General features: G+C 37.3%; 1 protein-coding gene across 1 annotated transcript in view; it reads left to right on the forward strand.

The window, feature by feature from the left end:
• The window catches only part of PTPRD (protein tyrosine phosphatase receptor type D), a 616,472-nt gene that overhangs the window by 558,292 nt on the left and 30,605 nt on the right, over window positions 1-27,575 (forward strand). The window contains 1 exon segment of the mRNA XM_078152500.1: window positions 109-263. Within this exon segment, the coding sequence (XP_078008626.1) occupies window positions 109-263 (155 nt within the window).

The following is a 27,575-nucleotide window of genomic DNA, read 5'->3' on the forward strand; positions in this document are numbered from 1 at the left end:
ATATAACCATCACCAACATTGACTCTCAGGCCTTTTCTGATGTTTTGCTCCTCATTGGAGCCCAAGGTGTGGGAAATGGTCATTTTAGCCAGTGTTCTCATTCAACAGAATGGTTCAAGTGAGAAGAGAGAAGTGAGGCAGTTCCAGTTCACAGCGTGGCCAGATCATGGGGTACCAGAGCATCCAACACCTTTCCTAGCTTTCTTGCGACGAGTCAAAACCTGTAACCCTCCAGATGCTGGTCCTATGGTTGTTCACTGTAGGTAAGCCCTATGCAGATTTGTGATAGATGCACTCAAATGAAGACCTCAAAAAGAGAGATGGTAACCTAGATTTTAATTTTGCCCTAATTGATAACAGATGTTAACAAGAGGTTGCATGGGTATGCTGAATATTGTTGTTGCTGTTGTTGTTTTACAAACTCTTAGTACATTGGATCTGATAAAGACTTTGAAATTAAGAACATGAATGCCTTGTTTATCTCTCTTTAGACCAAATAAAGTTCATTACTGAAGGGCAGATCAAGCTATTTGTTTCTTATAGTAGGCCTCTCCAGGAATCTAAGAAGGTAATATAAAACAAAATAAGAATTAAGAGAAATGGGAAGAAGTCAACTTTAGCTCAGAGGAACAAAGAAGGCTTCATGGACGTTGTAAGATCTGAGTTAGGTATTGAATAAAGAGAAAAAAAATCAACAAATAGACATATAGGGGATGTTCTGGGCAAATTCATGAAGGCAGGAGATGGCAGAACAGAACTGAAGAACTGTCATCCAGCATGGTTGGACTGTACTCTTTATGAAGAGGAGTAGAATGAAATCAACCTGAAGAGGTAAACTGGAGTCAGACTATGAAAAGCCTAGATTGCCAGGAGGAGATTGCGTTTTATTCCGTGGGCTAGGGGTTCTTGACCTTTTTTGTATCATGGACATCTTTGGCAGTCTGGTGAAGCCTAAAAACTCCTTCTAAGAATAATGCTTTTAAGTGCATGCATACTATAATATTACAAATGAAACCAATTATATTTGAAAAATAGTCATCAAAATGATACAAAAAGATTCTTGATCTCCTGAAATCTATCCATAAACCTCTTAGGTATCTATGGACCCTACATTGAGAAACCTTGCTATATATAATGAGAGTGATGTGGTGGGGGAAAACCTAAAAACAAGGAATCTTGCCTTGGTATGAAGCATGGAATAGTATAAAGGATGCACTGGAGGGAGGAGAAATTAAAGGCAGTAAAAGTTATTGGTAGCCTATTAATAATAATATAAGTGAGAGATGAGGGTCTGAACTAAGATGTCATGGAGAAGGATAGAAAGCACAATGTGAATACAAGAACTATTTCTGGAGTCAAATTGATAACTTTTGTTAAATGATTGAATTTGGGGAGGAAGAATGAAAGATGCAGAATGTGTCTCAGGAACATACCTACCTTCTCAGTGAGAAATGGGAAACTACAGGTACTGGATGTTATATACTCTATCATGTGGTCACTATGTTAGGATTTCTTTTAGTGAAAGTATAGGGTTCTGGGGAAAAGATATCATGAAATGTCTGTTGTTTAAAAAAAAAGTTTCATTAATTTAAAAGAAAAAACTTTGAGGTTTCTAAGCTGAAACACCAAGAAGCTAGTGTTGCCATCACCACAAATAGAAAAGTTAGGAGCACAGCCAGGCTTTGAAGGATAGAGAATTGTAAACATTGGGGACTGAGTTGCTAGTGGGGCAACCAAATGGAAAAGATCTCTGTAGAGAGATGATAACTGAAGCTATAGAAGTAGATAGAATTGCCAAAGGAGAAAATGTAGATGGAGTAGAGGTAAGGGCCCAAGTCACAAGTATCTTGGGAGATGTCATATATAGGGAACAGGAGGAAGAAAAAAACTATCAAAGGATACAACCATGTTTTAGTCAGAGAAATAGGAACTGAACCTGAAAAGAGAAATATCACTAGTTGGGGCTGGGGTCCAGCTGATCACTTCTTGAGAATGTTGCATTATTGGTCAGGGCCAGTTGGACTAGATGGCCTCAAGGTCCTTGTTGCCACTACCAAAACTTCTATGATCCACTGATCTCTGAAATGCTAATGGTGAAATCTTCTCTATTCAACATATACCCTTGCTACAGCTGAGAAGAGGCAGGCAACAGTGTAAATGATGAATTATTAATTCTAGCATTAGCTACAATGGAACAGATAAAATAGCCATTGAAGGAATTTAGAGGAAATTTTACTGTGATGTCCTTTTTTTCCATTTGAATGAACCAGTATCAGTTCAAAAGCAAAGGCTAATATCTCTGCCAAGTGGATTCTATAAGAAGATTGGAAGTTTTCAAAGGAATCAGTTTGGAGCAAGGAATGGAAGAAATGAAAGGGCAGAAAAGGGAAATGAAAGTGCTCAGAGAAAATTAATGTATATCTAACGGTTATGTCTCCTATCTGGCAATTAATATACTGGGAGAAAAGAGCCAATAAGAATGAAAGGAGGAATTCTGAAAAGTAATCAAGAGCAAGGAAGAGTCACAGGGAAGGTATAAAACAACGAACAAACACAGACAGATTGAAAAGATTAAGGTTTAGGATAAGAGACACATCGATTTCTTTAATAAAAAAATGAAAATAATTTTACATATAGAAGGTAAAGCAAACATGAAATAGGAATAGGTTCCAACTTACTAATGAGTTATGATTCTAAAGTTAATTTCTAACTTGATTGTTTGGAACTTGCAGCACATTTTTATATAAAAACAATATTCTAAATGGTTAGGTTCCAAGAACACACCACAAAGGCCGATTTCATCCATTATTTAGTTCAGTTCAGTAAACATGTACATAAGTAAATACCTGTACATTGTACTAAGTACTAGGAAAGATAGAAACATAAAGAAGTCATCATTCTTCTCCTCAAGGAGTTTACCATCCCACATGAAAATAAAATCTTACAAATATTTGTACAAAATAGAAGGTCATAATAGCATACAAGAGGGGGGAAATGTATTTTGAGAGTTCTTAGGAAGGAAAGATTTTTTCTAAGAGAATCACTGAAATCTTAATTGCCATGCCATTTGAGGGGTATCTTGAGATGGGTAGGATTTAAATGGGTAGAGAGGGTCTGCATTAATAGTATAGTGTTGTTGTTATAGGAAAACTTAGTAGAGGTTCCAACTTCTTTCTTTCTTTCTTTCTTTCTTTCTTTCTTTCTTTCTTTCTTTCTTTCTTTCTTTCTTTCTTTCTTTCGGCAATTAGGGTTAAGTGACTTGCCCAGGATCACACAGCTAGTAAGTGTCTAAGGCCGGATTTGAACTCGGGTCCTCCTGAGTCCATGGCTGGTGCTTTATCCACTGTGCCACCTAGCTGCCCCCTCAACTTCTTTTTACTCTACTTGTTGAGAGTGAGGCCCTGTCTTCCCCAATTCCTGAACCAACTTTAGCCATCTGGAGGGTGTAGACAGTGGAAAAGTGGTCTTAGGCAATGAGGAGGGCCTGAACATGAAGCCTTGGTTGTAGGATCCATGTCTCTATAGAGAAGTGACAGCTTGGGTTTCTGGAGCGATTAAATGTTCCAGTTGAAGATAATGGATGCCTATGGAGAAAAGTAGATAGAATACGGGCAAAGGGACAAAGTAGATAAAATATGAGCAGTATCTCAAAAAAGACATTCTTGAAGGTACTGGCAATTGGGAAGAAAGAAGGGTTCTTCATTCTACTTCAGAGGGCATTTAATTCCTTGTTTTTGTTGCTATTTACATAAAAGGACATTTCTAAAGTGGGGCTCTCTGTAATCAAAAACGTAGGGAATAAGATGTTAAAAATTGTTAAAAGGCTTTTTAAAGTACCGAAGAAGAGGTTTTATGAGTGGAAATTATTTTTTTCTTTGTATGGTACCAGAATCTAGTTGTCTTTATGACAACAGACATCCAGATAAAATTGGAAAGTTCAATCAAATATGTATTCAGTCTTCATCATGACAACCCACCCCCCCCAAAAAATAAAAAATCTGAAATATTCAAATGTTATCCAAATTGTTTATTTCAGATATTTGATATTATGTAGAATCCATTGAACTTCTTAGTAAGAAGCTTAATAAAAACTATAGCATCTTACATCAATTGATCAAAAAGTATTCATTAAGCATCTATTATGTTCCACACACTGTGCTAGGATCTTGAAATATAAATACAAAAGATATTCCCTATCCTCAAGGAATTTACATTCCCCATTTACACAGGACTTTATAGTTACATGAATTACTAGAGATATTATGCAAGATATCATCTTCTGGTATGAATCATATATGATTGGAAAAGGAGGTAGACTCGTCATGTATCAGGCATCAAGAATAACAGATGAATAGTCCAATTCCTATACTGAATTCTATAACATACTTCTTTTAAAAGTCTAAAAGAAGTACTGTAGCCTATAAAGCTTAGTACTAGGCAGCAGTAGTGGAATATTGGACCTGAAGTCAAGAAGACCTAAGTTTAAATCCTGGATACCTACTATCTTTGTGGCCCTAGGAAAGTTATTTAACCTCTGTTTCCCTCAGTTTCTAAATCTGTAAAATGAAGAGTAATAATAGCCCTTAACTCCCAGGTTTGTTGTGAGGATGAAATGAAGTATTTGCAATGGGCTTTACAAACCATAAAGTATATAAATGTTAACAATCAGTTTTATTATCATCATTACCATTCTTCCTCTTCTTTTCTTTCTCTTCTTTCTCCTCCTACTCTTCCTCCTCTTTCTTCTTCTTCCTCTTCTTCTTCTTCTTCTTCTTCTTCTTCTTCTTCTTCTTCTCCTTTCCTTCTCTTCTTCTTCTTCTTCTTCTTCTTCTTTTCTTCTTCTTCTTCTTCTTCTTCTTCTTCTTCTTCTTCTTCTTCTTCTTCTTCTTCTTCTTCTTCTTCATTATATCCTATATGAATTAGAAGGCATGGGTTGTGTGGCAGTCAGTGCCAGTGAAAGGAGTATCTATTCAAATCGACTTCATCTCAAGTAAATAAACATTTATTAAGTACATCCTCTGCTCTAGTAACTGAGGATACAAAAACAAAGTTAAGTTCCCTGTCCTTAAACAGCTTTATTCTACTAAGGGGATACAACAGTTAGACACAGATAAGTAATGAAAAATAATTAAGGAGGAATAGAGTATAAATTTAAGGAGGGAATGTCAGGGAAGACTTCACACTGAAAACATCTGATCTGAGTTGAGCTAGTTGAGTTGGGCAAAAAGAGGACAGAGCTAATAAAAACACAGTTTCTTATGAGAATGAACATTTTAATGGTTGAGTCTAGGACCATCAATGATCCCAGAAATCAGATCTCTTTAACAGGAGATCTTTTTTATGGTAGACTGGAGAAGCCTTCCCCAAATTCTTCCTAACTTGTAATCAACTCAACTTTCAGAGAAGAGAGGGAAAAATAGGACAGAACAACAGAACAGAGTACAGATTGGTGAATAATATATTGCCTTTTTTGTTGTAATTAATTATAATTATCTTGTAATCAATGTAATACCAATTCATCACAAAAGTAACCACCCCTCAAAATACGTCATCCACCACTTTGTAATGAGACATCTCCAAGAAATGAAACTTGAAATTGTTTAATATTCCTTTGTGTATTGAGTCACATGTAGGAAACTACTTGACTCCTGTTAGGAGCTTATGTAGTGACCCAGGAGAAGTTAGTACAACAATAAACCCTTTTTAAGTGTAAAGGAATTTGGAAAGCTTTACACATAACGGTAAAAATAAAACACACCAGCGAGTGCCATCTACAGAAACAGTACCATGCAGATTTGTTTGTGCATTTTAACTTTTCTACCTGGTCTAGTCCTACTTTATTCCATTCAAGTATCTCTTTTGACTGCAAATATTGCCAGAGTATGTGATGGATTTGAGGTGTTGACAAGCATGAACTGTGGACCCAATTATTGCTAAACCTAGAATTCATTTTCATGTGTAAAACAAGTAAGATGAGAAGCCAGCCTTCTGTGGATGAAAGACAGTATTGTTAGGACTACCAGCATCTCTGCATAAAGAATCAAATCAAATGTCCCAGTTGTATCCTTATTAATGGGAACATTTTAAAGTTAAGGGAAGTAATTGTACCACATGGAATGTATTAAGCATAGTTCTATTCTTTTTAATATATTAGTGGTCGTCCAAAAAAGAAGTGTATTCTTAGTTCCTAAAACAAAGTAGTGATACAAAAACAGCCATCTGGATTTCCAGCATTTTGAATATAATTATCCCACTGTCAGGAAAATATTCTTATTAAGTACAAGGAATTTAAATATTAGGATTCAGTTCTAATGTATAACTACACATTAATGATCGAAGGAAATGCGCTCATTTCTTCTTCAAATTGTATTAGCCTAGGTAAGCAGGTACTGATCACATTGTAATAAAATATTTCCTGCAAAGGAATGGAAATTGTTACAACTCTTTGCTTTCAGAACATTAGAGAAACTTCAGTAGCTGTTTCTGGGGTATTAAATAAAACATGAGTGTACTAATAGGAATTGTTAGTGTATAATAGTGGGACTTTAAAAAAACAAACATAACATATTTGTTTATCCGTGTGAGTGTTCTCCCTCCTTAAAGTAACCACTTTGACAGGCTAGTTGTGATTATATGGTACATTTGTATTGCATTTAGTTTACAAGGGGACTGTCACACAAGTTAACTGATTTGAGCCTGAAAATAATAACAATGATCATAAAAACTCAAGAGAATGATAGAATTTCAAGGTTGGATGAATTATTAGTGGCCATCTAATCCATGGCATATCTGGTAAGGAATCCTGATGGCACATGGTGGATTGTCATTCAGGCTTTTCTTGAGGCACTCAATAACAACAAATCTATCACCCCTCAAACTGTCCCCATTCTACTTTTGAATGGCTCTAATTGCTAGGATTTTTTTTTCTCACATCAACCCATAATTTGTCTTTTTGCAGTGTCTGGTCATTGCTCCTAGTTTAGCCCTCTGTGGCCAACAGAATAAATATTATCCCTCTCCCATTAGACAACCTATCAAACTCTTGAAGGCCACCATGATATTCTCCACCCCAACCCCTAAAGTCCTGTCCTCCAGGCTGAATGTCCTTGTATGTATAGAACCTCTTTTTAGTTTACAAAGCACTATCCACACCATTGTGGGTTGGGTTGTATAGTAATTGATAGGCATCCAGTGCTACGGTCATTACTTGTAAAATTTGAGGCATTTCCAGTTTTGGAAATTACTTGATGCCTTTATGAGTGGTAATCCATAAAATTAGTCTCCATACTTTAGTTCTCTGACCCAGACAAGCATTATTCTGCTCAGTCATTCAACTTATTCATCACAGTTGGATCTTAGTCATTCTTAAATGCTTCCAGAAACAATTCTACCTTTAAAAGACTAAGTTTGGCCACCACTTAGAATGCGCAAAAGGACGTACTACTATTATTAATGACAGTTCCAAATGAGGGGAATCAAAAAAAGTTAGAATCAATAGCCCATTGTGGAAATGAACAGATAGTTATATAAACTCTAAGTAATTAATTTAAAGCCTGCAACAATTTTTTGGGGGTATTTTTCTAACAAAATGAGTTGCACAAATTTGTCACACTTCACACAATTTCATAAATTTTGATTAGCGCTCATAATATCAAACCTACCAAAATGACCTCAGGTTCATGGCTTAGTGAAAGTCCTGCTATTCAATTACAATGGAAAGGCAAAAGGAAAGTTTAAGTAGCTTACCTTCTACTGGGAAGATATAACATGTACACAGTTAAATAAATATAATTTAAGGAGAAGGGAAAGTGCTAACAACTAGGAGAAATAGGAAAGGCTTTCTGAAAGACATGACAACTACGCTAAGCCTTGAAGGATTTTAAGAGGGGAAGGTGAAGAGGAAGGTCATTTTTGTCTTTGTATCTCTGTTGACTAGCAAAGTGACTTTAGTGAATTAAATTATATTCAACAAGCATATAAAAGCACCTACTATGTGCAAGGAAATGCTACAAATACAAAAACACAGCTGACACAAGGAGCTTACATTTTACTGGGAAGAAGGGCATTCTAAGCATGGAAGACCCTCTATTAAAGTTATGGAGGCAGAAGATGGAGTACTGGGTTTGGGAAGAAAAATTAGGTGACCTGGTTAGAACATAGAACATAAAGGTTAAATGAGACTGGAAAAGTAGCCTGGAGCCAGCTTGTGAAAGGATTTGCCAAATACTGAGCTATACAGGGAATTACTGGATAGGACTTCCCTGCTTAATTAATAAAGTAATGATGAATAAATGTGTTGATTTGAAGTAAATTGAATTTCATGTAATGAATGGAGTCAAGGACTTACAAAGTCCTCTGTTCTTCTGTACTATGCTTGTCATTATCACTGATACTTCTTGTTTTGTATTTGAAGTGTAGAGTTTTATCTAAGTAGAAGAGGCTTTCTCATTGGTTTTTGCCCTCTTTTTGATGAATTTAGCATTTTATATATTGAAATGATTTTTCTTTCCTTTATCTGCAAAACCACCCAATATGTTTTAGCCCACCCATGGACAAGTAGCTGATAAATCTTTCCATGTTCCATTGTGGAGAACACTCAGATTCTTTGATTCATAATACATCTAAACAAGTAGAAAATATATTATGGAATTAGTTACCTTTTCCATTCAAACTTTAAAGCTTCCAGATTTCTCACTTTAGTTGATTTAAAAACTAAAAATGTTTTAAAAGATGGATTAAGAATTCTGTTAGTTTCTATGAGAAAGTGTGTTGGGGAGGGGGGGTTCAGTGGTCTTCTCCATAACCCTTTAATGTTATATCTTTCATGGACATTTTTTCTCTTTTGGTCTATTTAAGATGTTCCTAGTATAGTTCACTCTTGAGAACCTTTCCAAAGTTGAATTCCAAGAAATTGACCATAGTTCATGTGCTATGCAAAACATGAAAACTGAGGAGACTGAACAGACAAAGGGGAACTAGGAAGGGTCCTTTAAAAATGCAAGTAACACTTGTGGCAAGTCATTCACAAAGAAACATCTGTAAAAACCTTATACATCATTTAACCTAAAGCCCTCATTTTATTGCCCAAGGTCACAAAATTAGTTTCAGGGAAGAGCTGAGATCAGGCTTTTGACAACTAGTTCACTTCTCTTTTCATCATTACTACAATTCTCAACTTACTGTGAATTACTTTCATCAAATAACCTTTCTCATTCAATTCAACATTTATAAGTGCCTGTGCAAGGCACTTCACATAATAAACACACCTGATGCTTACTTAGTTCCATTGAGGGAATGGTAGGTTTGGGACATTAAGAGAGGTGAAAGTGAGCCAGTTTAGCACCTTGGGCCAATTTAGGAGAGAGCATGTCTCAGTAGGGATGCCACAGTGGAGTAATTTGAACAACTGGATGTGGGGGTGGGGAATATCATAAAGGTACTAGGAACTTGGGGGGAAAGTTAGAAATGCAATAAAAAGAGAGCTGGAAAGATGCCAGGAAAAAATGTGATCATCTTTGCTTGGATTCATGTTGGTGACAAGCACCCCATGCCACTGAAAATTATCTCCCATGGTAATTGCCATTCCCTAATGGGCTACTTGTATCTCATTCATAGTGGTGCATCACCTTTGCTTGATATCTCTCTAGTTCCAGGGCTATACCTTTTTCTGTAAGGGATCCTGTATACTTGTCATTCACAAGCTATTTCCTCATCTCAGATTCTAGCCAAGTGTAGCAGATGCTATTGTTGTCCCTTCTTTTGAATGAAGTGGGAAGTAGGGAGAGAAAGAAATTTGTTGGTATTGTTTTTTCTGCTGGAATAGAATTAAAAACCGCTTATGGTATATTGTCCTCTGGTAACTATTCACTGAATTCTCTCTCTTTTTTTTATGTAAAGCTGTTTCACAGGACAAGAATCTGCCCTTATATTTGTCAACATAATGTAAATGACCTTCTCCATTCTACTGCAGCCATATTACAATTATAGTAATTCCAACTTCTCATTTGGGATCTGAGCTATTTCTTGTGCACACAATTCTATTGACTCTGACCGTGCCATCTGCTGTAATCATTTATATTTCACACACACAATGTTTGTTATATGCCTAAATCCAACAAAGCAAAACTCTTAAATTTTCCACATAAATAAACAATTTTTAGAGTATTTTTAAACCTCTCTTAGTGGCGAGTAGAGTTGAGAAGGTATGTTGAAGATTCTAAGGGACAGCTGCTGAAACTAGCTCTTCCATCTCAGAAATATATTTGTGACCCAACCCCCATTAAAGTACCAGAAAGAATCCAAAAGGCAATCCTACCCAAAGACACTTGAATGCTTTTTCTTACTTAGCTTTCAAAATATAGTAGCTGAAGTTCAATTCTTTGAAAAGAAATTATTTCTTCTAGGAATAATACATACTGAGAGAAAATGGTGGTGGAGCAAGCACCATGGCCAGAGTCCAAAGTGTGTTCTTTCCAGTCCTAGCTCCTGACCTCATCTATATCATCTCTAAAATTAAGAGTTTGGAAAAGATGAGTTTGAAGTTTCCTCCCAACTTGAAAATTCTATGGTTCTGTAAGCTTCATTGTTTTTCAGTTAACTGGATTGAATGCCTAATCCCATCAGCTTTCAAACACATTTCAAAAAAATCTTCTTGGTTAAAAAGTAATTTCCAGGCTAGAAAATTTTAGTCTTTTTTTTGCTTAGTAATTGCCATTGACATTCTTTCATCATCTTATCCAGGCCTATGAAAACCTGTCACAAATTTTAGGAAGAAGAGTCAGTTCCTTTTTGATCCCATTACCTGGTGTTCTTCAACCCTATCAGATTTCTTTAAAGGTCCTCAATAGTAAGCAGAGCATACAGATATTTTTAAGAATTCTCCTGAATCCATCACTATTCAGTTTTCTGTGCAATAGATGAGGCTATGAGTACCTTGTTTCTCATGCCTTCTTGTAACCTAGTAGGAGTGCTCTGATTGATATATGTAAGGAGAGAATGATGATGAATGGCCAAAATGACCCAGTGCCTCTGAAGCAGGCCTCTTCCACACAGTTAGCTGTAGGTATAATGTACTGTGGTATTTTGTTCTTGGATAAATTATTGCCTAGTTTTATCTCTGGTTCAGATGTTCTTAACCTTTTTTGTGCCATGGACCCCTTTGCCAATCTGATAAAACCTACGAATCCTTCAAAATATTCTTTTAAAATCATTTAAAGAAATCCTACATTTCAGTTGCAGGGTTGGGGGGAATATATTTTTATTTCTTATCCAAGTCCATTAACACTGAAATTAATCCACAGACCTCAGCTTAATGACTTCTATGACCAACCAAGGGTCCTAAGATTTAGATCTGGAAAGAGCAGAGATCAAGTAGTCCAATCTTCTCTCCCATATTATAGACAAAGAAACCAAAGTGCAGAGAGAAGTCATTTGTCCCAGGTCACAGAGATAATAAATAGCAGGACTAGAATTTGAATTTAGCCCTTTGGATTTTGTACAGTATAACTTCTAATGCTGTGCTGTCTCCAGGTTTTAGCTTATACTAAAGGCTCGGTGACCTAGTAATTTGCAATTCCCATTTTGGATAAAGCCTCCAAGTTTCCTTAAGTTATTCTCTAATTACCTGAGAGGGATTTTCCCATTAGAATTGTTCCTTAGAGGGATTATAGAAATAATATGGGATTGACAGATTCTCCCAAAATATTTTTTTCTAAATGATGGATGGAAGTCTAGAACCCCTAAAAGGATCATCTTTGTGCTCAAAGTAGGGAATTTGAAAACAGTCAATAATTCAGAAGCATCTCCAGTCCTGTGAAGATAAAATACAAATGTGCTCTCAAACATCTCCTGTAATGTTCTGTATGACATGGGCATTCATTAAACATTGTTGATTGACTAAATAGAATAGGCATTACACTTAGCATAAAGACAGGTATCATCACTATGCAAAAAAAAAATCATAAAAAGGGAGAAAATAGTTTGTGCCCATCCTGAAAAGATCATTGAACTATGGGGGTAGACTCATTCCAACACTGACTAGCTTTGCGACTTTGCACAACACATCCTCTCTGGACCTTGGTTTTCTTATGTATAAGATTGGGATGTTGGTTGCCCAGACTTGAGGCAGGGAGCTAAAACAGATGGTGAGGGTGATGGTTGACAGCACAATTTGTCTAGTGATACAAGGTTTTCCAGAGCACTTGCTGCACAACTACCCTGTGAGGAAGAACATGAATATTATCCTAAATTCTGTGCTCCTGTGATCCTTATTCTGAAAAGGAGGAAAGTTGGGCACAGAGAGGCCAAGTCACTCTGCCACAGACATTTTAAAAAGTACAATGGTAAAACTTTTTTGAAAGAATGTGATGAAAAACTTACCATTAGCTAAGTATATGCATTTTAGAGAATAACAGATATTAAGGGCTGAAGGTACCATAAGACACATGTAAGTTTTTCACCACATTCCTTTAAAAAAGTTTTCCAGTTGTACTTAAAAAAAAAACTTTCTTCTGTTTAATGGTACCCCTTCTAATGTTCCCTTAAATGCCTAGAAATAGAGGCCTCAGGAGTAAAATAGTGATGATAGTGATGATGAGGATGGTGATGATGGTGGTGATGGTAGTGATGATGAGGAGGAGAAGGAGGAGCTGATATTTATATAATGCTTTAAGGTTTGCAAAGTGCTTTAAGTACATTACTTCAGTCCAGAGTAACTTTATGAAAGATGGGGAATACCATGGCTACTATTGTTTCTGCCGTGTTTTTCCACCTATCTGACCAAACAGGAGATAATAATAATGGCTCATAAACTAGCTTTGATCCTGATCATTTTCTGTAGGAATCTAGGCTGCCTATATTGGAGGAATGTCAGGGAAATAGTTGGCTAAAGTAAAGTACTGTTTTCAGATGGGTGAACAAAAAAGCTAAGGGATTTTATTTTGTTTTTGCTAATGTCAATTTGATAAGGACATCTGAGGGAGAAATTTATTCTGCCTTCCGGGAAATCCAGTCCAAATTTTCATATATTTGGTACTCACTTATTGAATGCTTTCCATTAGAAAGGCAATGTGCTAGGAAGGCACAGAGTTATAGGATCGCTTCTTGGTCATCTCCAGCAGAGGCCCTCTCCGTTTTCATGGAGCCATACCCTTAGGCCATCTGTAGTGCTGGGCCTCACCTAGACAGGCCCACTTTTGGGACCTCTTCTACTGCCTTCTCCCCTAGGGACATCTTCAAGGTTCCTTCCTTCTGATAAGGCTCCCTTACCTGATCGTGCCTATAGAGATACAGACCTCTTGGGGCTTCACAGTACCCAACATCACCACCTGCCATAGGGTTGAACTTAGGAACTTAAGTGAGAACCTTAAAGAATCAAATTCCAAGCCTACCTCGTGAATCCCTCAATACTCTTTTGTCTAATCACTGATAATCTGCTTCAATCATTTCTCATCCCAAAGATTCTGCTGACATTCAAATCCCATTCACTATCCATTCACTACTTGATCATTGACTCCTATCTACCTCCACTCCAGATCTGCCCATCCTTCCACTCCCTACTCTGGAATGCCTCTTCCATAATTAATAAACTTCTTTTTATCTTAAAACTCTTTCTTTCTCATTTCTTACATCTTTACTGAGATCTGACTCCCTCCTCACAACACATTTCTGATGCTACTTTCTCCAGTACTAGCTACACAATCTCTTATCTCCCCCTCACACTCACTGGTTAAGGAAGGTGAGTAAAAATTCTCATTATTTTCTAGCCTTTTCGTCAACCTCCTTTACTAAGCATCCTGTCCTTTGAAGTTCACACTATCCGAATGTATCATCCAATCCAAATCCTGGTGACTGTTTTCTGTAGACCCCAACAAACTTCTCCTTCCTTCCTTAATGAGTTTAGTGCCTGATTCACAGTCTTTCCTTCTCATCTCCTACCTTTATGATAGGAAACTTCAACGTACAAACTGATGCTCCTCTAAATTCCCAATTCATCAGTCTATTCAGTTTTTATGACTTGCTCTGCCACATTACCTCAGTTACATGTAGAGATGGTTATATCCATAATCTTGCTATTACCCACAAGGCTGCAACTTCTATGTTCACAACCTCCAAAACTCCTTTATTTGATTACAACTTTTTATTATTCCATCTTTTCCTATGCCTTATAACCCTAATTTTGTTCTTACTATTCACGATCACCTTTTTTTTTCCCTTCCACCTCTCTGTTCTTCCTAAGGCCATCATCCCTGTACTAGTTATACTCTTCTTTTATCATGATGATGAAATAACTGAACTCTAGACTATCCTTACTCTCAAATCCTTTGACTCTTGTCCTACCACCTATCATGCCTTGTCAAACCACAGTCTTGTATTACTACTACCATTCACCTTCAGTCCTACTCAAATGCTGCTAAAAGGAGATGAAGGAAATCATAAAACTCTGCTGACTGGTTCCATTATAAACTTAGCTAATCTCAACCGGGTCTTCACTGCAGTGTGGCAAACATTCTGTTTGACCTTTTGCACTCTTCTCCACATCAGCTATTCTAAGCCATCCTGTCTCTCTTCAAGATTCCCACATGTTCTGATGTATACTTCACTTCATACTTCACTGAAAATATTTAGACCATTTGCCAAGAGTACTTCCTTATCCCCTTTTCTCCTCATCCAATATCATTTAGACATCTTGCTCAGTTACCTCCTCCTAAGCTCAGCTCTCTGATGAAGTGCCCCTTTTCCTTACAAAGAAAAACCCCTTTGCATGACCCTTAATCCCATCTCTCACTCTCTCCAGAAGGTTGCCCCCTGCCAACTATCATCCCCACACTCTTTCATCATAAATCTCTGTCTACTGGCTCTCTTTTGGCTGCCCACAAACATGCTTATGTGTCTCTCATTCCTAAAACTCACTTGCTCCAGCCATCGCCACTAGCTGTTATAGTATATCACTCTTCCTTTTCTTGGTTAACTGCTTCACTTCTTCTGACACTCTCCTCTAAATTGTTTGCAATCTGACTTCCAACCTCACCATGAAATTAAAACTGCGTTCTCCAAAGTTACCAATTGCTTAAATGCCATATCTAATAACTTGTTCTCAGTTCTCATCTTTTATATTTCTATATTTCTCCTGATTGTCCTATCTGTCCAACCACTTCTCAATTGCCTTTGCTTGTTCTTCTTCTGTATCATGATCACTAATAGCGGGTGCCCCCAAGGCTCTTTTTTTACATGGTACTACTGACCTGATGATCTCATCCATGGGTTCAGTTACTATCTCTGTGGAGATGATTCTCAAATCTGTATATCCAGCTCTAGTCTCTTTTATAATCTCCAGGCCCTGTTTACCAAATGTATTTTAAATACATAGGCAGAACTAGGTGTAGGTTTCTCATACTCAATATATTCAAAGCCAAATTCTTCCCCCTCACCCCCAAAAATCTTCCCCTCTTTAAAATGTCCTTATTATTCTGAAAGACATCACTGCCCTCCCAGGTAATCATGCCCACAATCTCAGTGTCATCTTCAGCTCCTCACTTTCATTCGTCTCACATATCTAATCTATTGCTAAATCTTGTCATTTATACCTTCCTCTCATCTATTTGTCTGTCTATCTATCTATATTAGAGAATCTATCTAAATTGGAGATTGTCAACCTAATTCTTAACCTTAGCCTATTGGACAAGGAAGATTTTCAAGGCTGGGGTCAGAGATCTTTTTTTTTTAACATATGCGGGGGGAAAAAAGGAATGATCTCCAATCCTTCTGAAGGCAAGTTGTTGGCATTCTCTCTAAGGCTTTGGTCATTTTTTTTTCTATCTCTCCTCCTATGTATTAAAAAACAAAAGACCTGGTCACAGGACATTTTCTCTTATGTACTGTGTCCTGAAATTCACTTTTTATTTTGGTTCAATTAAACCGAAACTTATTGGTTTGTAGAAACCAATAATAAACCCATAGGCTTAGTCAAGCATTTCCCAAAATTCAATAAGAGACTGCAAAAATAGTACAGTTAAAAGATGCTTTGTTGTCATTTTTTATATCTGCTTAGAGGCTTAGCAATAAGCACATTTAAAATATCAGAAATAATAATAGACATTGCCCTTGGATGTAATTCTTAAGAATGATTCTTTGTTGCATGCATAATAAACAGAGCATTTCTTAAATTGTTCACCATAGCTTTTCCTCAATTTCCTATCCACAATGTTCCCCAAGCCAAAATGTATATATTTGCAGTGTGATCAGATCGGAGTACAGCTTTCTTTGAAAGCTTCTTTACTAAGCAATATGAACAGAGGAAATATGGATTTGACTGTAAAGTGCCTGGTTATAACACTGGGCAGCTCATTGTCCCTCTCTGGGCCTCAGTTTCTTCACCTGTGAAATGATGATGCTAGAGTAGATGGCCACGGAGGTTACTTCCAACTCTAGCATCCTATGGTCTATATTCTGAGTATAAGCCCTTGGGAGTTTGGGGAGGGGGTGGGAAGCTGGCTTTCCAAGGGTGCTGATTTTTAAGTCTCCACCCACCACAATTTGGCTTATATATGCTTCATATTTTCTTGATTCAGGAGTATCACAGCTTCCTTCCTGTTCTGCAGTTCATGTTTTCATAGTTTTAATCATCCCAAGGCTTATTGATATTTCAATAAGTGAAAATGATTCTGGTGATTTCTGCTCTTAAATTCTAATAGGAGAAGAGAATGTCAATAGCTGGGGGGGGCAGTTAGTGCATGGATTGGAGTGCTAATGTTCTTCTCAATTTGGTTCTGATCCTCAGCTTGTAAAAACAGGCCAAATTTCAGCTACATAAAAACATAACCCCACCATTGATTTCATTTCTATGACCAATAACTAAAATTTCTTTAACTTAATACAATCTCCTATAATTACATCTCCCCTATGCCCTACTCCCACAAATATATTTTGCATCTTCACTATGATCTTCAGCCTTTGCTCAGTTTATATTTTGCCAGGCCATCAACCCTACACTCTCTTTCTTTCCCATTCTCAGCCCCTTAGTGAACCAGTTCAGCTCTACCCTTAATTCTAAGTCCCTTGTTCCGTTGTACTGTTCCCCTAATGTTTTGCCAAACCCCAACACTGAATTCTTTGCACCATTTGCCTTCATTACTGCTATACATATACTTTGTGAACAAAGTTTGGAGAAGATCTTAAAACTGGGCAAACGAGTTCTACTACAGATTTGTTATCTAATCCCAATTGGGCCTTCAGTGCATCAAGACATCCTTCTAGTGAGCAGAACCCAGAGGACTTTGTATACAATAGCAGCCACGTTATGCAATGACTAAGAATGTTAAACTGAACCCTTCTCAGCATTAGGAGGATCTAAGACATCTCCAGAGGCCTCAGGATGGAAAATGCTGTCCACATCCAAAGAAAGAACTATGGAAGTCGAATTGCTCTCACTTATTTTTACCTTAAGTTGAATTTTGTTTCATCTTTCTGATGGTTCCTCCTATTGGTTTTAATTTTTACTTACAACTTCACTAATGTGAAAATATGTTTAATGGGTATGTAAATGTAAAGCCTATGTCAGATTGTGCACTGTCTTGGGGAAGGTGGGGGGGGAGAAAAAGGGAGAAAAAATTTTCAACTCAAAAGCATATGGGAAAAAAATTTTAAAAAATTTAAATTAAATTAAATTAAAAAAAAAAGACATCCTTCTACACTTCTCTAAATATTTCCTTATCCCATTCTTCACATAGGCCCTCCCAGGCTCTATTTCCTCTCAAGCTTCCAAGCCCCTCCCTCCAATCTCTCAGTCAAGGTCTTTACCTTACATTTTATCTCCCCAAAATATCAACACTATTCATCAAGAACTCTTTCTTCCTCCTTCCTTATCTGACCTCTTCTCCTCCTCTCACAGCCCTTTCAAACAATCCCCTAGCATTTCCTCTTTTCCTACAGTGCTTGATGAAGAAGTAGCCCTCCTTTCCATGACCACCTCTTGTATTTACACCCTAGATCTATCCCCAGTTACCTTCAATATCAGATTACCCTCTCTTATCATCCCTTTTCTTTACCAGCCCCTGTGCTCAGCAAACCCTGCTGCCTCCCAGTTATCTACAGGATTAAATATGTAATCTTTTGTTTCATATTTAAGGCTCTTCACAACCTGGCCCCTCCTTGCCTTTCTCATCTTTTTATAAAATCTCACACCTCTTCACACTCTGCAATGCAGTCATAATAGCTTTGCTGTTCTGTACAAGCCATGCCATCTCCTGAATTTGTGCTGACTGTCCCTCGTGCCTGGAATGAACTCCCTTATCACCTCCAAGTCTTGAAATCCTTTCTTTCCTTCAAGAGCCAAAAAAAGTACCACTTACTAAATGAGACAATATTTGTAAAATGCTTAACATAGTGCTTGACATATAGTAGGCCTCATATAAATGTTTATTCCCTTTCCTATGCCCCTACCTTTCCTGATCCCCCTGGCTACCAGTACACTCTGTTCCATAATCCCTTTGTATTTATTTGGTAATCAGCTAGGTGGTGGACTTGCAGTCAAAAGACCTGAGTTTAAAGCCTGCTTCAGATACATTACTATGTGACCCTGTGCAAAAGTCACTTGACCTCCCTAAACTTCCCTCATCTTTTAAATGGAGATAGTAATAGCACCTACCTCACAGGGTTCTTGTCTGGATCAAATAAAATAACACATGTAAAATACTTGGCAAACTTTCAAGCACTATATAAATGATAATAACTATGCTTTCAGATTTATTGAATAATTGAGGAAAGAATATCATGGATGGCTTTCATCAACTTTTGGTACTCTATCAGCCAGCCAATATATGTTAAAATTTCCTGTCAGGCACAATAGAATTTAAAAAGAAGTAGCCACAGTAGCAGCTCTGATGTATAAATTGTGTTATCTTGGGCAAATCACTTCCCATTTCTAGGCCTCAGTTTCCTTGGTTATAAAATGAAGGCATTGGGCTCACATGTCTAATTCTGTGAAGCTCAGTCAATTTATCTTCTCAGGGTCTCCAACTCCTTAACTATAAAATAATGGAGTCAGACTAGATGGTGTTTAGCTGACCTTCAAACTCTAGATGCTGTCATTAAGGGATTGACAACCTAGCTTGGAAGATAGGCCATTGACATATGTGCATATCATAACACAAGGTACTATTTTATGCATAATGCCAAATGAGTTCAGGTCGGCGTCACATCCTAAAGAAATTCAGAAGCTGGAGAAAGCAGCATTTTAAAATGCAGAAAACAATGAAATGAGGCCATGTTCTAGCCTCTGCTCCATCACTAAATGCCTGACCGTTTTCTAAGGTGTAAAAAGACCAGTTTGGAATAGATTGTTTTTCTATCTCTAAAATTACATGCTTCTATATTAAATGCAGAAATAATTCTGCCAATTATACTATTCTGTGATGATAAGAAGAAATGGAAAAGGAAATGTGGTAGTTTCACATCTCTCCCTGTTAACCACACAGAAAAAAGTAGCATACCATGACAGCCCTATGCCAGTTGAATTGCATATATCCTAATAGTTGACCTTTTGTGTAACCAAAAAGTGCATTCAATGTAAGAAACTTCTTCCCCAACACTATCAAAGTAGCACTCACTTTGCTCAAAGTATCCTAAGATTCAGAGCCATGGGAAGCCTTTGAGATGATCTGCTCTAACACCTTCATTTACAAATGAGAAAAGCTGAGACCCAGCTCAAGTCAAATCTTGTCAGCAGGTACTCGTTAAGTGCTTGCCGTGTGCAAGGCACTATGCTAAGAGCGGAGGATAGAAACAAAAACTGTCTCTGCTCTCAAGGACCTCACAAAACTGTCCATACATGAGATATATAGAGGATAACTTGTAGGTAATCTCATAGGGAAGTCACTAGCATTGAGGGGGCCTAAGAAAGTCTTTCAGAGCTGAGATTTTGGCTGAGACATGAAGGAGATAAACCAAGGAGGCAGAAAATGAAAGAGAGCATTCCAGAGATGAAGGACAGCCAGTGGAAAGTCACAGTGAGGGGACTTGCCCAAGATCACACATGTAGTAAGGAGCAAGGCTTTGAATCCAGTTTCCCGCACCTCAGATTCCAGGATATTTTCTGCTGCATAACTCAAGTCAATTCTGTTCAATCAGTGAAACCCAGGTCCTTGGGCAGACAAGACCTAAATCTATTTTTGTGAAATGTGCATAATGCAGAAGGCTGTTTTAGATTTGGTGTGCCATGTCATTTGATGACCATCCATGAAATTAGAGACACTATCACTACATTAAAGTGGAATTCAATATGTGCTAGGCACTTTACTTAGTACTGGGCATCTACTAGGAGACAATCCCAAACTTCAAGGAGTTTATATTCTAAGGGGGTGAGGAACATAAAGCAAATGCACAGAAGTACCTACAAAGTAATAGTTAGAAGGAGAGGGCATTAATAGGGCTGGGGTAGAGAACAGGAAGTCTTTTATAGCAGGGGGTAGCTGAGCTGTGCTTTGAAGGAAGCTGAGAGGGAGCAGATTCTAGACATGTGGGAAACAGGACTGGAATGCTTTGTCCCAGAAGCTGTTAGCAGGTTGTTTTGTCTGGAATGGACGATGTGTAAAAGGGAAGAATATGAAATTTACTGGAAATAGAGGTAGAAGCCAGATTGTAGGGGCCCTCACGTGCCACGCTGAGAATTTGGGGATTTTATTTTATCCTAGAAGCAAAGGGAGATTTGAATCTTGAGATTTTTGAGGAGGGGAATGACAGGTTAGAGCTACACCATTGGAATATTGCTTTTGCAACCTTTCAGAAGATGAATTAGAGAAGGGGGAGACTGAAGGCAGGGAGATCAGTTACAAACAAAAGGACAAAAAAATTGTCCCTCTTCTAGAGAAGTCTGCAATCTACTGGAAGACAGCATATTTTTCTGTTAGAAGAAATTTAGCTTCCCTGAGGGCAGGAACATTTTAGTAATCTTTGATTCTCCTATGATACCCATCACAGCTTTGCACATTGTAGGCAATTTAGTGAACGTTGAATGATGTGTTTAAAATAACACAAAGAAACATGTCTTTATCGATACAACTGATACTTGAATGTCAGCTGACCTTAATAGGGGAATGTTTCCTAATTGTTTATTTGTCCTTTTAGTAAGCCTAATAATAACTTTAATTATAAGTGTTTATAAGTTAAACTATCACACTTTGTAAGTGTTGGCTCCAGGATTTCCCTTCTAATTAGCAATAATGACAATATTACTAGAAATACAACTCCTACATTCCTGTGGAGAACTAGGGAAATAAACATATCCCATTCATAGCTCCTCCTCCCCAATGTGAGTTAAATTAAGTCTTTAAAGGAACCATTTAATGCTCCAGAAAAGGAAGTCAATTTAATGCCCTGGTGTTAAGAAAAAAGTTCATTTTCCTTAAATGGGTTCCTTACCGAACAGTGTCTTACTCATCTGGTTTGCTCATCCCCTCAATTTCAGAGGCAGGCTGATGGAAATAACCCAAGCTATTGATTCTTTTAGATTCAGTGCTCGCTCTCTCTGTCTCTCTGTCTCTCTGTCTCTCTCTCTCTCTCTCTCTCTCTCTCACACACACACACACACACACACACACACACACACACACACACACACACACAGAACTCTCAGATGCATTCAGTCTTCTGTTTTAACCCTCTTTGGAGGAGTGCTGGCGCTACCCCAATGGTTCCAGTCTACTGAGGAAGACTGCCAGAGGTCCCAAAATTGGCCCAGAATTTAGGGGGGGTGAGTGGTGAGGCATTTGACAGAATAAAATTGCCAAGCTGTTCTCGAACCTCTCAGGGAGCTGCTACGATGTTATGGTACCTTTGAAAAGATCCTTTTGAAAGCGCATCTGTGATTTTTCCAGACAAGCATTCCTCCCTCTGGTGAAGTGAAGTGAGGGGCAACATTTCATCCAGCTGTGAGAGCATTTTGAGTGAAAGAGTAAGTTTGTTCCCCAAGCCACATTCCTTCAAAAATACAGTATCCAAGCAGCAAAAGCCATTCCTTCCCGGATTTGACTACATTTCTTGTCTTGGGAGGTTTGGAAGGTTTTTGTGGCTTTGTGCATAATGTAATTTCTGATAAATAGTTCCCTATGAGGCTAATGATCTTTTAGCATATTAAATGCCTTGCCAATTACCTGAAGATAATCATTTATCATTTCCTTTAATAAAAGTATAAATTTTCAGATGCCACTCACCATCTACATATTTTAATGCTTATGATTATTTCCATATATTTATATTGATTATAGTGAACTCCAACTGCTGTAATTTCCTTTGACCTGTTGCATTTAGATATATTATTTGATCAGACCTTGCAATGAGTCATTTTGTCCACACGAATTTAATTAATTAGTTGTTTTGAGTGTTTTTTTTCTTCTCCTGCCGGTGTTTATATGTCTAGAAAGGAAAGGAAATCTGACTGCTTGCAGCTGAGTCTGGTAAAAGGGCAGTTAGGTTCTATCAGAAGCAACAGCTGTCCAAAATGAATTCTGAATGAAAATTACTAGTGAAGAAAGGAATCTAGGCATCTGCAGGAAATATGAAAATATTTTTATAACCTAATAGAGATCTGGACAGAGGTATCAGTGAGTTTTCCCAGATGTACCTACATGATTTTCCCAGCTATTCATGGACAAAAAGTGTACTGGGACACATTGCATCAACTTGGCAACTTTTTTAAATGTTGGCTGCCTTTTTGAACAGGGTGTATTTTCATCTAAAGTAATCAGCATGAAAACGCTTTATTTTCCAGCTATTTTTTTTTTCTGTGCCCTCTGGACATAAAATGAAGCTTAAAAATAATCCTGTTATCTTTGTATTGTCTTTCCAATCTGGGTTCTTTCACTTGAGTTATTTTTCCTTTATGTCTCTGGAAAAATATTTTTAGTTCTTGTTACATGGTATCGAATTTTTTCATTTCTGTGATTGTTTCTCGTGACTGAAACTTATAAGGTGGGCTTCTGGCATCTCAGTTTTATTTCCTGATAATTCCATTCATTTTACAGTTCTCTAGAGATTAAAATATTGGCCCTTAGCAAAGAAAGGAAAGGAAACCTTTATACTTTTTAAGGCACCCTTTACCTTTCTCCTTATTGAAGTTTTAGCTGTCAGAGAACAAGAAAGTCTTACCACAAAAAAGAAATATTTTTTTTAATTAAGCAATTTTGACTCTTTCCTGCATATCTTCCTCATTCTTGCCACCCTGGTTCAGGCCTTCTTTCTCATTCACTAGCTCCTCACTTCCAGATTTCCTTCCAGTTAATACTCCATGGTTCTTATCATGTCTTAGCACTTATTGAAATCCCTAAACTCCTCACCCCCAAACATTAACTACTCAGGAATATCCAAACTCCAGGCCTTTAAACTTACTACTTCTCCAGTCTTCCATCACACTTTTCTCTTTCCTATATACCATCAGTTAAACCCAAACTGGAACACTCCCTATTCACCAAGATGCAATTTAATTTCCTACTGGCTTGCCTTTGCCCATCCTGTTCCCTGAATCTGCAAGTGACTTCCCATTATATAAATGCCTATTGAAATCATATCCATTCTTCAAGACCTAACTTGAATGCCTTGATCTTTGCCATGAAAACTTCCTTGATTTCCACACATACACACACAAATACAACTTAAACCAGATTTTTCTTTTCTTCTTATACCTTTCTCATGCATTCTAATCATTTGTGCAAATGTTGCATTCCCCTTAGTAGCTTACAAGTTTCTGGAACACGGTAATTATATTGTGTCTCATCTACTACTGCCACCTCCAAAAATTACTAGCATAATGTATTGAATATAATTAATGCTTACTATATCTTTGTTTCCTCAATGAACAGATGATAGAATTGGACCCTATAATTGTCTACAAACAACTAAGTTTCATATGGCATAATGACTTAAGTCCTGTAGAGTCCTAATGCACTTTTCTGTTGGTGTGATAGTCCTGAATCAACAACAAGAACAAAAAAGCTTGGGTGTAGCTGTGTTCTGGCAATTAGACCTCAAAGACTCTTCTTTCTCTGAACAGGAAAGGAGTCTACACATTAAAACAGAATGGAGACAGGGAATTCTAGGCAAGAATATCATGCATGGCTTTCCCAGTCCCACTAAGGGATACCACATGGAAACAAATGGAAGGCAGCATTGGACAGAGCACTCTGCTTTGGAAGTGACAGGTGTAGGGTGTCAGTCACAGATCTTCTTTCTCCTAAGAAGCCATGTTTCTTTGACTTCTCTAGCCTTGTTTAATCATGTGCAAAATAAATGGGTCAGATTGTATGAGTTATAAGGTTATATCTATTAAGGATATTTTCTGTTCAAGACCCTGGGGTAGGGAAGTTGCTATACAAGAAGTAATCTCCAATCTCAAAGAATTTCATCTACTAAAGATGTTATGGTCAGCCAGATTAGCCTACCTACTCTCACCCCAACCAGGTCAATTTATCTGCTCCTGTGCTTTTGCCTTATTTCATACCTGGAATGCACTCCCTTCTCACTTCCACTTCTCAGAATACTTAGCTTTCTTCTGGGCTCCACTTGGGTACCACCTTTTAGAGGAAAGTTGTCCTTGAGCCCTCTAGTATCCTCTTCTTCCTTAAACTATCTTGCCCTAAACCCATACACATAAGTGTGTTCCCTCACCAAGTAGATTGTAAGGTCTTTGAGAGCAAGCATTTTTATTGGGGACTTTTGAGTTTGTATCCCCAGGTCCTAGCATATAGTATTTGGCATATAATAGGCCTTGAAAAATATTTGTTGAATCAAATTGAATTAAATGGACTGTATTCTTTTTTTGTGTCTATTTAAAGGAGGAGATCACTCCCAAGGAAGAAGAGCCATTTGGTTTTAATAAAAAACAACTAGAACTTTTAGATATAAATAAAATCAGTAACTCCCATTCATGTTAGTACTAGTGTATCTTAAACTTAATTGTATCCCAAGTCCCTTCAAATGACTATATTTCTTGGCTTACTCTAATGTGTTCAATCCAGCCATAACATTTTCATTGTCAATAACCTTCTTTCAAAGTATATAGATTCCTCATTTGTATTTTTTCAAAAAATGTATTGATTTTTTTAAAAAAATATTCCTGATTTTTAAAAATATTCCTAATTGTAAACTAAATTATTATTAACTTAAATGTATTCCAAAAATTAATTTCTAATAAGTCATTTCCTAACATCCTTCCCCTCACCTCCAACTGAAACCTCTGTTGTAACAAAGAAGTTTTCCTAAATGTTTAAGTAGAAGAAACTGATACATTGACTGTGAATGATAATATGTATACAATTTCCTAACTGTATCCCACCAACTCTCTAAAAAGAAGTGAGAGATATGTTTTATCACAAGTCCTCTGAGATCAAGATAGGCCATTGCATTGATCAGCATTCTGATTTCTTTTTGTGTTGTTTCTGTTTACGTTTCTGTCATCTTTGTATGTATATATTTTTTGTTCTGTTTACTTTGCTCTGCCTATTTATATGAGTCTTTTCAAATATCACTGCCTGCTTCATACTCCTTGCAGTGGCCCTGGTTCATATGGCCCAATGGTTAATCAAATTTGGACAGGGTTGATCTGGTTTTTTGAAGGTGAATATACCACTGGAAATTGATACATTTCTCATCTCCTCATAAGTTAAGACGCCAGGGCCCTTCCTAGATTCAAGTCAACAAGTGATCATGACCAGATGGGACTGATTGTGGCTGGTTCCCTACTAAATGTCCTTCAAAATCCATCTTCAGTATAAAACTTTTTGTAGCTGGATTCCTTTGGTGATCTGTATTCAAATTCATTTCCTCTCTAATTTGTCCTGAGCTTTACATTACAAAAAATATGAGAGGAATATGTTTAGCAGATGAATTAGGGAGAATACCAAGATCATGAAGTCTTGTGAAGATTTTTGAGTCCATGGTCAGCTTCAACATAAAGGGTCAGCCAGGTTTAGACTTTTTTATTTGTTTGTCTTTCTGTCTCTGTTTAAAGACTCCTAGTGGAAATATATCCAGAGTGTATATTTAAGAAAAAAATAGCTACCAGGTCTCTCCTGGCTGCTAAGTATTTTGGTCTTAAATTTTTTTATCAACTCAATTTCCCCAATTTGCTCTCTACTTTAGTTTGCCTGAGTAAAGTATAAAATGGTTTTTTACTTTTATCAAAGATACTATGTAGGAAGCTATTTCTTCCAGTCACCCAAGGTTAAGCCTGCAGATTTAGTTTTGTCTTTTCCTTCTCCCAATCCTCTTCCAATAGATGTAGTCAGTTACCTCATCTTGTCTTTTTGACTGCTAAAACATATTGCCTGTCTGTCTACTCTTTTTTATTCTCATTACCCAGCTTGGGCTTTCCTAACTTTTTTGCCTAAACTATTGAAATATCCTCCTATTCATTTTCTCCCTCTCTAGTCTCCCACCAATTTTCCTAATGCACAACTCATTTAAGTCTTCCCTGGAAGTTTTCCCTAAGTGTCTCCTCAGAAACCTTTAAATAACCTTTAAACTTTTAATGGTTTCCATTGCCTTCTGAATAAAGGCCAAAGTTCTTAGTTTGGCTATCAAGACTTATTATAGTCTGGCTTCAATCTACCTTTACAGCTTTATCTCATTCTATTCCCTTTTCCATTTTCATTTGGGTTGCAGCCCAACCAGACCCCAAACGTTTTCTGACGTTCCTTTGCTAAATTAAGTTCCCATGCCTGTGATGCCATCATCCTATAATTCTGCTGGTTCAAATTTTATCCATTATTTAAAGCCTTATTGAAATGCCAACTCCACCATTTAGCCTTTGATTCCCCCTACCCCATTAAGAATGATTCTTTTTCCTCCTTTGTACTCTTCTTATACATGTTCATTGTATTAGAGTTACATATATCTTATCTTCTACACTGGGTTTTGAGATTCTTTACAGGAAGGACAGTTTTAGGCCACTTGGTATTTCCGTCAGCACCTAGCTCAGTGCTTTACACATATTAGGCATTTAGTGTTTGTTGAGTTGAACTGAATTAAATGGAATACAATAAAATGTTAGAAGGAGGTTACCTTGTGGTGAGGTAAAGGCATTTGGAGATATTCATCTTGTTTACATGTTCTCATTCTTCACCCAAGGGCTCAATCGAGGCTCTTATTTCTTCTCACCCTGGCCCACAGGGAAGAAAAGAATAGTCCAAGGATATACAGAAAGGAGGGAGACTTAGCTTTCTGATCTAAACAACTTCCAGTCTTTAAAAAAAAACTACCTCAGACCTCCCTCCGGGATTTTTACAGATTGCTTTCCAATTTACAGATTCCTTCATAGATTGTTAGAACTGAAAAGGACCCCACGGAGCACCTAGCCCAGCTCACTCATTTTCGTGGGAGGAAACTTGGTCACAGAGAAGGGAAGGAACTTACCTAAGGTCCCATAGTTAGTAGCAGGGATGGATTCCCAATCCAGATTTTGTGTCCTGAGACCTCTTCTTCCTACCCCACCCCTTAGGTGCTGCAATGCCATTCCACTCCCCCCACTACATTCCCATACTCACACAATTTTATTGAATCATTTTAATTTTATTAATTAATTATTTTAA

Source organism: Phascolarctos cinereus, unplaced genomic scaffold (assembly GCF_003287225.1).
Source record: "Phascolarctos cinereus isolate Bilbo 61053 unplaced genomic scaffold, phaCin_HiC Scaffold_4;HRSCAF=312, whole genome shotgun sequence".
Taxonomy (NCBI): domain Eukaryota; kingdom Metazoa; phylum Chordata; class Mammalia; order Diprotodontia; family Phascolarctidae; genus Phascolarctos; species Phascolarctos cinereus.